Consider the following 16,245-nt stretch of genomic DNA (forward strand, 5'->3'; position numbering starts at 1 on the left):
ATAGATAGATAGATAGATAGATAGATAGATAGATAGATAGATAGATAGATAGATAGATAGATAGATAGATAGATAGATAGAATTTTAGGAAACGTTAACGTTGTGGAATCACGTGACTATAGCGGTGAGCTGTGCGCATGCTCTGTGAACTGTACTTCCTGTCAAGATGGCGCTGGGTAGTGGATGTGCACGGCTCTGGAGGGCATGCAGTTTGTTGTCACCTCGTCTGCCCCTCTTGTTCCCAGCTGCACTCCGGGCACAGAGCTCTGTCACCGGCCCCTTGGTACCCCGTACCTCCCTAACGCAGCCGCCGTGGTCGGACCAGCCGAGCCCGGTGTCTGCTGAGGAGGAACGGATTCGACACGCCGCCGTGGTGGGCACCGTGAACCGGCTCGTCGCACAGCAGAACTTCGGCCGCCTGTTCGCCGTGGTGCACTTCGCGGGCCGCCAGTGGAAAGTCACCGACGAAGACCTGATCCTGGTTGAGAACCACATCGAGGCGGAGTGCGGTGACCGGATCCGGATGGAGAAGGTGCTGCTGATCGGGGCGCAGGATTTCACCCTGGTCGGGAGGCCTCTGCTGGGCAAGGACCTTGTCAGGGTCGAAGCTACCGTGATCGAAAAGACTGAGTCCTGGCCTAAAGTCCATATGCGGTTCAGGAAGAGACACCGATACCAGAGAAAGAAGATCATCATTCAGCCTCAGACGGTTTTGAGGATCAACAGGATCGAGCTGGCCCCTGCACTCTCATGATGGTGATGGAGACCACACAGACATGGAGTTAATGAGACCCAGATGACCACAGACACACTGAAACAACGTGTGGACGTAAATGAACCTGGTCATGGTTGTGTTTGTGGTCAGTACTGCTTTAACAAAGCAGCCAACCAAAACTCTGGACTCCTGTGACTGTCCAGTGGGTTTTCTTCTGTACATAAATTTCCCCTTTCTGCAGAGATTTGACTGAATTACAATAAATGTGTTGGTTTTCTCGAAAGGTGAGAGCTTTGGTCACTTTCTAATTTCTGTTAAATATAACTTATTTAAAGGGTAAAAACAGATCATTTTTATTTCGGTGACTCAGATTTTTATTTCAGTGACTCAGGTCTGACACAACAAGCCACTACCGAGGTGTGGAACTGAAAACTGGTTAAACCTGTAGATTTCTGAATGTTTTCTACACCGTGACTGTCCATTCTAAAAGATGAGGTCATGACCCATAGGTGGAACATTCCAAGAATTTAAAAATAAGCAAGAAGCATGTCAGATCCATCTCAATCTACACAAAAGGGTTTATGGTATTAAAAGTGTGTATGAGAGGGGAAAAGGAGGTAGTCTGTTAACCCCTAAATGTGCTGACATGATCTCAGGTATTTTAATGTCTCTTCACTATGCTGGTTCACTTATTTAAGATAATACCGCACTTTATAAGCCTTTTAATATTATCAAATGGTAGTAAAAAATTCATAATGATTTAGAGATAACATTGTCAACAAAATTATACAATGACATTTAAATTCTGAAAAACTGAAATTTGTTGACATTGTTTTCAGTTAAACAACTCCTGTCAGGCTGTTGTTCCTTTCATTTAAAAATATCAGTAACTACATACAGTCAGGAACGTAAGGATTTGGACATGTATTTTGTAATTTTGCCACTGTACACCACTGCAGTGGATTGAAATGAAACTGTGTGACTGAAGAGTGAACTTGCAGCATTATTTCAAGTGGTTTAACAAAAATACGGCATCAACCATTTAGGAATTACAACCGTTTTAAACAAAGTCCCTCCTTTTGCTGAGGCTAAACAGTAATAGGACTAAATTGAACATTTGTGAGGCAGATTTACCACTAATTCCTCAAATTTTTGTCAAATCACCAGTGGTGGAAGATGTCTATCGTAAAAAAGTTTTATCACTGTACGTACTTAAAGTATGGGAACTTCATTAGCAGTTTAATAGATTCTGAACAGTATTTGGGATGTGACCATTTTCCCCATGTTCCCTACTGTAGTCAACTTATTAAAACCATTTTAAGACATTTAAAACAAAAGAAGAAAAAAGACAGTTATAACAGTCTGCAAAAAACTGCTTTATTAAGAAACCTGAAACACTGCGGTTGTTCACCCTGCAGAGGACTGATCCGAAGGCACTGTTGAACATTTCTGCTCAGTGGTAAAAATGGACTAAAAACTGAACCCCAACAGCGATGTTTAAATCAGGAGCATGCCCAACAGGTGAAAACAAGGCGATACATTGCTTCCCATTCGGAGTCTGAGCTGAAGAAATACCCATGTGTAGCAGATGAAAACAGTGAATCCAGAATAGCGCAGACACATGAGCAGAGTTGCAGCTTGCACTGACCTCTGATGATATTTAACATTAAGTAAATAAACCACTGATTTGGCATGTTTACGTCCTCGAGAAGCCTCATGTTTTCTCTAGGAACAGCTAACAATGAACCTATTGCAAAGATTTTTAAAAAAAATTAAAATGCACACAGATCCTGTGTGATGCTGATATGCAGAATTAAGACAAGCGGTTTGATTCCCTCACAGACTCAAGTGAACATCAGCCATGACCTCTGTTCCATGTAAAATCACATCAAGATTAATCAAGTTAGAGGACAGTATTTTAAAAAATACTGAAGTGATCACATATGCACTGAAAGAGTTGCTGGTCAATTTTATGTTCAATTCTCCTTCCTGGATGTGAAATAAATAACTAGAAAAGCACTCAGAGAGCACAGACCTCCGCCAAGGCAGATCGGTGCCCCCCCCGATCACCACCAAAATGTAATCATTTGTTCCTTGTGCCAGTATCAACATTTCCTGAAATTTTCATCCAAATCCATCTATAACTTTTTGAGTTATCCTGCACACGGACAGACAGACAGACAAACCAACGCTGGCAAAAACATAACCTCCTTGGCGGAGGTAATGACAGTATCAAAAGAAATGCGGAAAAACAACCACAAATTGAACTTCAGCTGATAAGACATGCAAGCAGTGGGTGGGGGGGGCAGCCTGGCCAGCTATCCGGTTTTCTCAGTGTATTCAATACTGAGAGAACAGTCTGGAATTGGGCCAGTTGCTGTGAAATATGCAGTCTATTCTATACTGAACCAATCACAAGTCTGAGGGCAGGTGTTTCGTAGTGCGTCATATGCGTAGACTTCTTTTTGTCATGAGTCAAAGTCAGTTCCAAGTCCACAAATCTCTACAACTGTTGTCGGTTGTTTACTTGATTCAAAAATAAGACTTGAATTACAGATCACACCCTGGATTCTTATATTTCCCTGACAAAAGCGTCACATCCGTCTTATCTGTGATTGGTTTACTCAGCGCCTGTTAGTCCCGCCTTCATATTTGGATTCAAGGCCCTGCAATTCCAGACGGATTTCTCATTGAGAAACAAGGATGGCTGGCCAGGCTGGGGAAGGACATATCTACATCAGGGCTGTCAAACTCATTTTAGTTCAGGTTCCACATTCAGCCCAATATGATCTCAAGTGAGCCAGACCAGTAAAATAACATAACTTATAAATAATCTAAACTTCAAATGTTTATCTTTGTTTTAGAGTGAAAAAAGTAAAAACGTATTAAGGAAAATGTTAACATCTACAAACTATCCTCCAAAAGAAATGTGAACATGTACAACCTGAAATCTCTTTTTAAAAAATATTTGTAATTTTAACACTATTGTTTCTCAGTTTATCATTTACATGTACATTACAACTCACAGATCACAGTGGATCTACAAATACACAAAAAATTTAGTAACGGAGAATATTGTTAAAACTGCACTTTTCTTAAAACATTTCAGGTTATTCATATTTCTTCAGGTTCTTCACACTGTTTTGTAAGATAGTTTGTAAATATAAACATTTTCATGCAATTTTACTTTTTTACACTAAAACAAAGAAAACATTTGTAGTTGTCATTATTTTTTAGATTATTAGGATAGTAATTTACTGGTCTGATCCACTTTAGATTGAATTAGGCTGAATGTAGCCTCTACATTAAAATGATTTTTATGTCATTGACTGTTAATATCTAAGTGTAATTTTTGCATTTGGGGCCAAATTGGACCATTTGGCGGGCTGGTTTTGGCCCACGGGCTGCATGTTTGACACTCCCACTCTAAGATGTGTAAGAAATTTAAATGATGTGCTTTGTGATGATAATGTAAAGGCATGTAAAGACCAACTCTGATGCAATCTAGGAGAAGCCAAAAATATATCACAGTAATGCTTTAGCAGTGTCTCCCAGACTGTGATATTTTACGCTAATTATTCGACTTCTCAAATTCAGCACTGTTAAATGTTTTTGAAGAGATATTATCTACTACCCAATGGTGCATCGAATGGTTTTTTAATGCAATCATTGAGGTCCCAGATGATTTGGTTTGAGATTTCAGAGCTTCAATTGGAGCAAGGAAGTCCATTATCAATGTGTAAATGGCAAATAAACAACTATAACTGGTTTAGGTGGAAAATGACCTATTGGCGATCCACACATCAGGGGTTTCCCCCAGATTTGTGGAGAGCTTAAGAGCTATGCCTTTTTGTTTCCATTTCAGAAAAAAACAATACATTTTTACGCACTATTGGAGTTATACTATTACAATATTTCTAAAATAGCAAGGGTGTAACAGTACAGAAAAATTTCGGTTCGGTATATTTTTGGTACAGGGGTATTCGGTTCGATACAGTGAAGGAGACTAGTGGGGGGGTGTTCTGTAACATCAATCAGACTTAAACTCAACAGCTTCGAACATCTGACTCAGCTTCTGTGCCTCTGTCATATTCTCTGTTTTCTTGTTTATCGCCCCCCCTTATTGGCACCAAAGCCTCAACATAAAGTGGTTTTCTAAGCATATAGGGGAAATCCCGCGCATAGGTTTTGCTTGCGGCCACCCTGCTTCCCGAGTGTTTGCGTTCTTCACATAGGCTACATGTATTTGTTTGGTATACCTCCGTATTGTATTGAAAGCCCCGATCCAAAACGGTTCAGTACAAACGAGTGCACTGTTACACCCCTATAAAATAGCTGAAAGAAATTTGAAATAGAAGTGTGGAATGCTGCAAGTGTGTTTCATAAATCAGCATTGTTCAGCACATAGCTGCACTCCTCAAGAATTCCAAGGTATCTGTAAAGTCCTAACCCCATTCTAGGTGCTTTTTTCAGGGAACGTTTGGGGGTTGAGGGAAAGTTTTGTCGGTAAGTAATTTAGATGGTAACGCACTGAGATTTTTCAAAATCACAGGCAAATGATAATAGTTCCTGTGGTGGAAAGGAGGCTAATGTTGTTTGCAGGCCAGAAGAAGTTAATACAGTGACCAGTATCTCTTTCAAAATAAATAGGATGTGATATTATTTTCAGTTTTGCTGGAAAACTTCTTGAACTATTGTTTAAGACTGCAGAAACTGGTTGACTCTAACCAAAGACTAAATGATGAACAAGTGATTCATCTTAAAAACACCAGTCTCTGTGTTTATGAGATAAAGTAAAAGAACATCCTAAATCTGACAAGTTATCCCAAACATTTAACACATCTATATAATGAGGCTTCAGTAGTATGACCTTCAGCAAAGGTTTTGCATTTTTTCTTAATTCTTAGTTATTGAAATCCTAGAATTGGTTAATCCCAACCACTAACCCTGCAACATATTTTATAATGTGTTCAGGCTGAAGCTTTTCCTTCTGATAACGCAGCAAAAGTGAAACAATTTTCAAAACAAAATTTCAACTATAATCTTCAAAAGTCCAATCAGAATTGTCCAAAAGATCGACTCCTCTTCTTGAAAGTCCTCCTCTGGAGCCTGCGGGGATTTTTTATGCTTCTGTCCATCTTCTGAGGGGTACGAGCCCTTATCAAACGGGTCCTGAGGCACCATCTGATCGTAGAACACCCGCATTTCAAACTCACTCTCTTGGTGAGATGGGTGGCCATAAATGCCAATGCCCACGGGCCTTGAAAAGTCCCCCGGCACCACCACAACGTCTTGACCACAGGTGACTGACTGCAGCTTGTATGTATCAAAACTCGGCCGCAGGGTTTTGTCCGACACATACAAGTCGGCGTCCCCTTTGATGGTGTGCATGTGCAGGATGATTCTGCCATCGTGGTTGAGGCGTAGGTAGCTGTAATTTCCAGCCCCGATGTGGCCCTGAACCACATGAAGCAGCACCCAATCATCAGGGACACCGTCGTCCTCCGAGGGGTTCAAGAAGCCGCCAGCCTGGGACAGCAGGAAGGCGACGACCAGGGCACTGCAGCTCAGCATCATGGTGAAGGCATCTGTTGATCAGTGACGACACCAGACAGCCTGTAAACACAATAGCCAAACACCCAGACAGAGGAAGACTTCAGTTAGCACTTATCAAATAACTTTTTATTTCAGAGGACGGCGTATCCCCCTCGGCCCCACAAAGTCCGAGTGGTACTTGTTAGTGATGTTTGCTCTGTTTCATTGACTTTTTCCAGCGAAAGCAGTAAAGTAAATGGGAAAGGGAAAAATATCAAATGGATTTCTATTTATGCACCAGCGACTAATTGATGTATGGTACATGGAAAGATGACAGGCAAATCAGTAGAAGGTACCACTTCTGCATTAAACAAATTTAACAAATTTGATGCAACAAAAACTGAATGATTAACACTCCAGAGATAGATGGATTGATGGACAGACGGGAATACATTCTGACAGATAAATAACTGCTCATTATGTTGTCTTTAGAGTATCATATGTGAATTTCTGCCATTTTGTAATGGCACTTGCAGAATTACATCCATGTTAGGGTGCAGTAGGTTTTTCCAAATAGATGCCTTAAAGGTTGAATGGCTCCAAACAAACAAATTGTTCTAAACATGAATGAAGCCGGAATTCACTGAACCATCGACCAAAACCAAAACCCCAGGCTAAAAGACAAAATGGTCATTATTTCTAGCAGATTAGACTTTTCAAAGCAGGTGGAACAGCTTTGCATGTCAAAAATTAAATGCTTTCAGGTATTTAAACACACATCAGATCACTTCATTTGCATCCTTACAAAGTAGGAATCTCTAAATTGAAAGATTACAGTGGACTGCAGTGTAAACACAGCTATAAAATGAGATGGGCAATAAAAAAAAAAAAAAAAGATTATTACTACAATATACATAATGTTAATTCATGAAAATTATAACTAAAGCTGCAGAAGGTGGAAATATAGGAGAAAACACCAGAATAAAATACAGCCTTCCTTCTGCTGCTCTTCCCTCTCTGTCCAAATCAAAAGACTCCTATAAAGATAGATGATGCTGTATGCCATTATAGAAAAGTGAAGCTAAAATATTGCTGTTGCAGGACTTGCTAAGTTGCTTCAGTCATAAAATAGAGCAATACAGTCAAATCTGATGAAATCTCAAAAGCCAAATGGCCTTGTCTGCGTGCATGTGTGTATGTATGTCTCAGAATTCACACAAAATCCAGAAAGAGCGGACAGCTGCAGTTTGGCATACTTATGTATTTTTGGTCAAAGAACAGGCTAGCAAAAACAGCAAGTTGATAGGACCAGTATTTTGGAAGATAATAGTAATTTTGGAATACTATAGCCTTACAATCATGTTGCTATACCCAGAACGCTTTGGTGGTGACTGCTGGAGAAATGCAGCACAGCATGCATGAATACACAACAGCATAAAAACTACCACATCTAGAACCCATGGATCCCCCAGGGTCAACCCGCTAGTTAAGGTATTTAACCCTATAACCTTATCTAAAAACAGACATGGAGACAAGTAACAAGGTAACTTTTCTGCAGCATGTAGACAGACTTCACAGAAGGTGCATATGTTTTATTTCCACTAAAACCATTTACGTTACAATATTCTTAAAGGAAATTATGGAATGTTTGCTCCATGACACCTTTAAAAAAATAAATAAATAAAATAAAAAAAATCACTGAGGCTTTTTTTTGCCTTTGGGATTTAAGCTGTTTACACTTAGTTTAAAACACAAATTTAATCATCAACATTTCGTTGTTCTATTTAACTGCATCTCAATTTTTCCCCTTATTAATCATGTTCTGACTGTAAAGAGCCATTTAAAACCATAAATATCCATCTATTTTCTCCAAATTATGAGCACATTTCAGCCTTCAAATTTTAAAAAATATCATTTGACATTTATAATGCTAATTACAGATGTCAGCTTAAATTTGTACTGTGATAAGAGGCCTCTGGTGGTCTCTTTGAGTGGATGAATTATGTAACGAATTCATAGTTTCATGTCAGTATCAGTCTGATCATCCCTAACATGGCTTGCCTGTTATGCCAGTACAGACTGAAGTACAATACATTGGACCTGCTCCTTACAAGCACAAACCCTCATTACTTAATGATGATTCAGTTAAACACATGTTTAAAAATAAGCGCAAATACAAAACAGAACAAAGTCACAATCCTCTTCAATAATAAAGATCCTTCCAAGTTTATAAGACCCAAACATCCACCGCTGACCAAAAGCATATGCTGATCTAAAATGTTTAAGAACTTTAGAACCACGAATCCTATCAATATATGTAAATATTTCAGGTAAAATGCAGTTTTTCATCTTTTCATGGTCATCAGATATGATCCATTTGGACATTTAGAGGCTACGTTGTGAACAACAAAACACTGTCATTTTCAGCAATATTGATTCACCATTAGAACCAATGGAGTTTGATCAATGACAGTGGATGGAGACATTTGGTTTATGTTCAGTTATTGATATCTTTTACGGAAAAAGACACCTTTTCTTCTGTTTTCTCTGTTTCTGATATAATAACCACATAGCTTGAGCTTTGATGACCATCTACAAGACCATTATATAATTAAATACAGGAAAATACACGATTTTCACTGAAAACATGCAAAATACAAAGGACAATAATGTAATAAATGGCGAAAAAACACTTAAGAAAGGTCAAATAGAGAAAAATATTCATTTGAGAGCTGACATAAAAGTAGCACAGGGTGTTTATGGGTTAAAGTTGGACCACAACTACGGAACTAATGTTATTCTTGTGCAGTGCAAACATCCAAATGAGGGGACTTACGCTAATTACTTCTGTAGCCTCATATTTATATCTGTCAACAGTACCGAAATAATGGCGTTCCGAATAAAGAAATGCTTTTCAAGTGACTTCCTACTAACCTACTTCAATACACAGACTCTCTGCTGAGCTCTACCAACTACCCAGGAGTAAAAAGACGGGCTGTTTTCTCTCATTACAGAGAAAAGCTGACTCTAAAACAAACCGTGGCGGACTAAAAATAAACTCAACTGACCTTTGATCGTAAAGAGGCAGATTTAAACGGCTAAGTCCTAACCACTTTTTAACTGAAACTTAGACATATTCCAGACCAGCTTCGGCATTTAACGTTATGTTCACCAGTAAGACTGAACAAATAATAATACATGACTGCTCCAGTGCGTTTCACCGACTGTTGGTTAGCTACACATTTGTGTTTTCAATAAAATGCTAACACCTTAATGCTAACGCGTCACCTGTCAACAGCAGCTGCATAAACCAACACTGACAGTGTCGAAATACAGAAAGAATGTATTACCTCGATAAAATGTACGACTAATTATTTATGTGATAGCCCGACGGCGTCTTAGTTAAAATTAGATAGGCGTTTGCCTTAGCTAGCTACTTACTTAGTTTAACTACTTAACTAGCTTCTTAACATTTAGCCACACGCAGCCGCTGCTGGCTAGTTCCGTCCGAGATAAATAAGCTCAAAGTGAATTTGGACAAAAACTCATCTGCTGATTTATCAGTGAGGTCATAGGTGGATGATTACACAAGGTGGATAACGCTTACAGAGCTGTCATTTCCTTGGAATCTGCATCTTCGACCAGTCAGAGCGGCTACCGACTGGAAACTAAGTTCACTTCTTCACTTCCTTTTCCGTTGAATGGTTAATGACAAACGCTACTCAGCGTCGCCACCTGCCGAAATAAAATTAGAACCACACATAGCTTCTCATTTTTTATACATTTTCTCTTGTACTGTATTTTGTTCTTTCACACAGTTTTGATACTTGGATTACTCACCAATATCGTCATTGTATCTGGTGGCTTATTTTCTGTTTTTTTAGTTCATTGTTTAATTAAAGTAAATAAATAAATAAATAAATAAACATTTTAATACTGCAGTTTATACATCCATTTAGTAAATCTACTTGTGAAGTGTTTTAGTAGTTAAGAAGGCAGTTAATGACATCTAATCTATAAACATATATCTATTAACAATTACTTGTAGAAACTGTATTTCAAGATATTTAGTTTTTACCAGCCAAGCCCAATAGTTAGACTGAAGAAACAGAATATTGGAGATGTTTGTAGTTCAATTCTTCAGATGTCAATAATGATATTTACTTCTGTTGACATTTATGTTTGCCCTTCACGTGTACAGGCCATTACAATTTCAAATATCCACAATTGTATTTTGGATTCTATTCAAACACATACTGGGATTACTTTTATTTCATCCCAGGTATCTACAGTTCAGTTGGAGACACAATACTAGCCATAATTTTAACATCAGATACTTAAAATGAAAAATGATTCCAAAAATCCATAATGTAGTGACAGACCCACAGATTTGTTGATATCTGCAACTACATTCTTATTAGTATCTATACCAACTGTAGATATCCATGACATTTTGACTGGTTCCTGTATTTTGTAAAGTTGGAATTATAAAAGACACCTTGCGTAAAGTTACATAAAAACTCCAGGACAGACCAATTAAATCTCTACTTATCAGTTTTTAAGTGGCAAAGTAGGAAAAGCACAACAAGGGGAAATAAAGGAAAGAGCAGTATTTGATCATCAGAGTAGTTCACCTGAGAAATCTCGTAGTCTTGCAGTGACAGATTGTGTTTTGTTTAGTGTTTAATTTTATTAGACTTCATATTTACGTTCACCTTGGCAACACTAAAGCAGCTTTTCCTCAGCACCACTGAGATTTTCCACATATTCAACTAAATTCATTTTCATTAGAAAAAAAACATTAAATGTCTTTGCAAAATCAAAGTGTCAAAAATTTCACAACAGACATTTTATGAAACATGTCACTGTGTCCAACTGTAACCAGTTTGGTCAAATCAGACATTGTATTTCCAGTATTGATCAGTTTCTGTGGTGGTGTGATTCATAATCCATCATCAAAATCAGAATCATTTCATATCATCAGTGCTGATTAAATTACACATCTCCCAGCAAACTAAGATCCTGAACCTGAAAAAAAGTTACAAGAAGGTTCATTAAAGATGTGTTGGCTCTACAAACGCTCCTGGGAAGTTGATTTTGTGTCTCGGTACCTCTGACAAACATTCCATTAAGGTTCTCAGAAGGTTCTTTTGATGAAAGCTTTAAAAATACTTCAAAAAATATTCACTGTTTCCTTGGAGGTTAGTCTTGCAAACCCCCTTTAACAGATTTTTGGTTTGCCACACCTGCTTGTTAAAAAAAAAACCAAACGAACAGAAAACTATTTTTGAAAAACCTGGAGAGAACCTTTAGGGAACATTGTAGAGCACATGGAATGTCTGAAACAAACCTCACATTGCCTAAAAATTAAACTTTTTAACATCTTTGTGGAAAATTATTTTTGTATAACCTTTAAGAACTCTAATGGAATGCTCACTGGAGGGTCATGGATGTCTACACTTCAAAACCCTTTGGAACCTTTAATTACATTAGTCCTTAATGTAACCTATGTAACATTGCTAGTGTTTGTAAACTAACTGGTGAAACTCAGCTCCTCCTCAGCGGGGAGGTTAAACTAGCGATGGACTGAATGAGACCTGGGTTGATCTGAGAATCAGAGGTGATTATTGAGAGGATTAATATTGTATGGATTTTTAGTTTGGGTTTTTTGGCCCCACTGGAAACTGTTACATATTGCGCCTTTAAAGGTTCCAAGGTTTCATGAGCGTTCCCAGACATTTGTCTTAACTTGTTTTTTAACTTGACCAAAACAAAACATACAGAATACCTAAAATAAATGTCTCCCAAATGTTCTTCAACCCTTCATTGAACCTTGGTGGAAAATCGTTCGCTGGGCTGTTTCTCAGCACACACATTTCAATCATTAGAGAAAAGTGTACTAATGTCACATAATTTGCACATAAATTGTTTTTCCTTTTAATGAACACCAACTGTAGTTTTAAACAAAAAAGAAAAAAAAAAAACAAACAACAAATGATCGGGGGAGGGGGAAGAGTCTCAACAACAGGTTGAATGACTTCGGTTGGTATGTTTTCAAAAACCACATCAAATTGTAAATTCTATATAGATATACTCGTTCAACAAGTCTGCATAATCCGTCACATTAGATACAATTGACTTTTTATTATCACCACTTCAGCTTTTAATATTTACTGCAAACCAGCCGACCAATTTAAGGCTTCCAAGTTCGACAGCGGAGTCGAGTCAATCCGTCTTCAAAGTCCAGACTGGGCCTTAGCGGACTCTCAACTCGACAAAGGAGGCATTTCCTGATGTTACATTGGAATGAAAAGGCCCCCGAAAAGTAGTGTTGTGATCTTTTTTCTCTCCTATGAATATAAGATTATCTCATCAACATTTAAATAAATCACTGCATCTGATGTCTTATAAAAACACGCCAATATCTTCATTTCATTGAGGGTGGCAGATAAAGAAATTTTTAAATATGTTTGATACTGATTCAAACTATACAAACTCTGAGTGAACAGAGTTCGATGGGGTTTTGAGGGGAAGGAGGTGGAAACGGGTAGCCATGAACTTCTCTTTTAAGGAACATCGTCTGCAAAACTGCTTGCATTTTACAGTTTACAATGTAGTACCATGCTAGCGCTGCTCGCCTCATCCTAACCGTTTATTAGCAATGGAAAAATCAGTGCTGCTTGAAACTACAACACACACTACTGTTGTTAACCCCATTCTGCCCAAGTATGATTTCACCCAATAACGCCTGAAAGGAAAAGGGGAGAGAGAAGAAGGCAAACGGAAAAGAAACAAAAGCAGCGACTTCATGCATTCTTTTAGAGGCAGTGGGACAAAGGAGTGGGAAAGGGGAGTCTGGGGATTCACAGTTTTGTCAGCGTTGATGTGGAGGTGGGTGAAGGTGTGTGATGCAGGGGGCTGCGGCCATTTTGAGTGCGTTTCATGGACGCGCTGATCGCTGATTAAACGGTACCTGTTCATGGGCAGAGTGGGGGTAAAACTACATTCCTGGTCTCACTAAGATGGATTTGCTTCGTTAACGTAGAAAGAGTCTCTCTGTGTTTCCAACACCTTGTTAAATTCTTGACTTAGTCTTGTTTCGTACTGTTTCTTTAGAGAAATGAAGCCTGCTGAAAGTACGCTCTGCTCTCCCGCTCTGGTCTGCACTGAGGGGGGGCCGAGGCAGCTATGATGCTGGGAGGTCCGCGCTGGAGGGAGGGGGGAGGGGGCTTGAAGAGGTGGTGAGGGCGGTGGCTCAGACAGGAGGCGCTTTGCGCTGCAGTAGATACTGTTGGATGTCGTCTGCGTCGCGTTTCAGCCAGGCTGCGTTCAGGAGGATATTCTCACAGCACTGCTGCACCGTACGCTCGGCCGCCGGTGCCGGGTGGCTCTCAAAGAAACTCTGTGAAAAAAAAAAACAACACACACACACAGTTCATGTATCAGATAAAAGAACTTCACTATATTTGTAACAGCAAATTGCTCCATATATTATCTCTTCCTATCTTCTATGTCACATTAGGGTGGGTATTACACTAATGATATTTATATAACATAGACTGAATTCCTTCGACATTATTGCGTATTGAAAAATACCCAGTATCATGTGATGCTAAATTTTTACCTAACCATCTGACACCTAAGGTAAGTAACTTCAAGTTACGGTAAATAGATTCATTTTAAAGTACAGGGTGGGGAAGCAAAATTTACAATATTTTGAGGCAGGGACTGAAAGACAGTGTATGACTAATTAGTTTATTGAAAGTCATGAGAATTTATTTGCCACAAGAAAATTGACATAATAGAAAAAGTTTTTATTCTATGTGTCCTCCTTCTTTCTCAATAACTGCCTTCACACGCTTCCTGAAACTTGCGCAAGTGTTCCTCAAATATTCAGGTGACAACTTCTCCCATTCTTCTTTAATAGTATCTTCCAGACTTTCTCGTAATAGTTTTGCTCATAGTCATTCTCTTCTTTACATTATAAACAGTCTTTATGGACACTCCAACTATTTTTGAAATCTCCTTTGGTGTGACGAGTGCATTCAGCAAATCACACACTCTTTGACGTTTGCTTTCCTGATTACTCATATGGGCAAAAGTTTCTGAAAAGGTATGGATAATAGTGTTAGGTATGATTATGACATCAGTGTATGTTTGGTTTCAAAACAATTGACGTAGTGCCTGCTGAGAAAAAACAACTAAATGTCCATTGTAAATTTTGCTTCCCCACCCTGTACATAAAAATGCAAATGAACTGAGTATGTCCTGTAATTTTCTTTTGGTCAAAAAGGAAAACTGGTATTATTTTGGAACCTGTATCAGAGCTAAGGTATCAACATTAACACAATTTTTTTTTTATGTTAGTGAGCCCTAATGAAGAAGTCAGTGGATGTAATATATTTTGGTAAGGTATTTCGAGCTACATTTATTGTGAGAAACCCATTACTAATTAAGTTTATTATCACCATCATCATCATTTTTTGAGCGAAGACATTATATGTAAATGTAATCTAAAGAGGCTGATAAAAACGTCATGACAGTTCTGTGTTGTGCCCTCTAGTGGTCGAAGTGCAGCATTAGACAGTAATGAGAGGTTGCAAATACAAGTCATTATTTAAAGCAGCATATGACTTTCATTCATTCATTTTCTGAACCCGCTTTATCCTCACTAGGGTCACGGGGGTCGCTTGGAGCCTATCCCAGCTACATAGGGGCAAAGGCGGGGTACACCCTGGACAAGTTACCAATTCATCACAGGGCTGAACACATAGAGACAAACAATCACTCTCACATTCACACCTATGGGCAATTTAGATTAACCAATTAACCTATCAGTGCATGTCTTTGGATGGTGGGAGGAAGCCGGAGTACCCAGAGAGAACCCACGCAGACACGGGGAGAACATACAAACTCCACACAGAAAGGTCCCACCCCCCGTCGACTGGTGTTGGAATCGAACCCAGGACCTTCTTGCTGTGAGGCACGAGTGCTAACCACTGCACCCCCGTGTCGCCCCAGCATATGACTTCCGTCACTAAATTTTCTTCAAATTTGCAAAACCACTAATTATCACTAATCTATTAGTCTTTCCGTGTTTACGCACCTGAATCCCTTCCCTCACGGTGAACAACTTTGAAGATGACTCTATCACAAGCGAGGCGTGTATGATAAGCCTACACAATGACATAATCCGAAAATGCCACAAAACTGATGTCTAAGTATTGTTTTGTTTTTTTTTTTAATTATCTTTTTATTGAACATTATAAAATAAATTCCACATACAGCTGGTACACAATGGCTGAGTTTTTTGTTTTTTCCATCTCTTTCCACTCTCCTCCAAATGTAATATCTTTAAATTAATCATGACAATCAAAAAATAGAAAATATAGGACAAACAAACAAAAACAAAAAAAACAAAAAAATAAATAAATAAATAAATATAAATAAATAAATAAATAAATAAATAAATATATATATATATATATACACACACACACATATACACATACATATATACACATACATACACACACACATATATACATATATACACATACATACACACACACATATATACACATATACACATATATATATATATATACATACACATACATACACACATACACATACATATACACACATACACATACATACATACATATATAAAAACATCCTCATTCTTTTACTTTAAATCAAATTTGGGAATTACCATTCCTTTCCAAGTACAAAAATAAAATTGTGCCCGGGACTTCGTGGTTCTATACCTTCCACCATACATTTTGCCCGATTACACTAACAGGGTTTTACTATGTTACCAGTGCAGGGAATATATTAAACCAAAACAAATATACAAATATAATTAACAAGAAAAAACTAAACCTCTGTAGCTTGAACTAGGGTTTTTTTTTTTTCCCCACAATATACATCTCAGATAAAATCAGACCTAATTGGTTTTATGTACTCTAACCAGTTTTCCCATATTCTTTTAA

General features: G+C 38.3%; 3 protein-coding genes across 5 annotated transcripts in view; 1 reads left to right on the plus strand and 2 right to left on the minus strand.

The window, feature by feature from the left end:
* Positions 1-104: 104 nt before the first annotated feature.
* Positions 105-1,003, plus strand: mrpl21 (mitochondrial ribosomal protein L21). Its single transcript, XM_030132946.1, has one exon. It carries the CDS (start codon positions 167-169, stop codon positions 752-754), a length of 588 nt encoding a protein of 195 aa, XP_029988806.1. The 5' UTR covers positions 105-166; the 3' UTR covers positions 755-1,003.
* A 3,011-nt stretch (positions 1,004-4,014) lies between these two features.
* c1h6orf120 (chromosome 1 C6orf120 homolog) lies at positions 4,015-9,986 on the minus strand. 3 transcript variants are annotated; one of them, XM_030132954.1, is made up of 2 exons: positions 9,858-9,986; positions 4,015-6,331 (listed from the first exon to the last, which is right to left on the minus strand). In XM_030132954.1, exon 2 carries the CDS (start codon positions 6,290-6,292, stop codon positions 5,735-5,737), a length of 558 nt encoding a protein of 185 aa, XP_029988814.1. In that variant the 5' UTR covers positions 6,293-6,331; positions 9,858-9,986; the 3' UTR covers positions 4,015-5,734. The 3 variants fall into 3 exon arrangements, with proteins under 3 accessions (XP_029988814.1, XP_029988830.1, XP_029988821.1); XM_030132970.1 differs by lacking the exon at positions 9,858-9,986 and adding an exon at positions 9,692-9,845; XM_030132961.1 differs by lacking the exon at positions 9,858-9,986 and adding an exon at positions 9,601-9,618.
* Positions 9,987-11,654: 1,668 nt separating this feature from the next.
* Positions 11,655-16,245, minus strand: part of npepps (aminopeptidase puromycin sensitive) — a 29,031-nt gene continuing 24,440 nt past the window's right edge. The window contains exon 23 of the mRNA XM_030132564.1: positions 11,655-13,652. Coding sequence (XP_029988424.1) covers positions 13,506-13,652 — 147 coding nt within the window. The 3' untranslated portion in view covers positions 11,655-13,505. The remainder of the gene's footprint in view (positions 13,653-16,245) is intronic.

The sequence above is a fragment of the Sphaeramia orbicularis genome, chromosome 1, assembly GCF_902148855.1.
Source record: "Sphaeramia orbicularis chromosome 1, fSphaOr1.1, whole genome shotgun sequence".
Lineage (NCBI taxonomy): Eukaryota > Metazoa > Chordata > Actinopteri > Kurtiformes > Apogonidae > Sphaeramia > Sphaeramia orbicularis.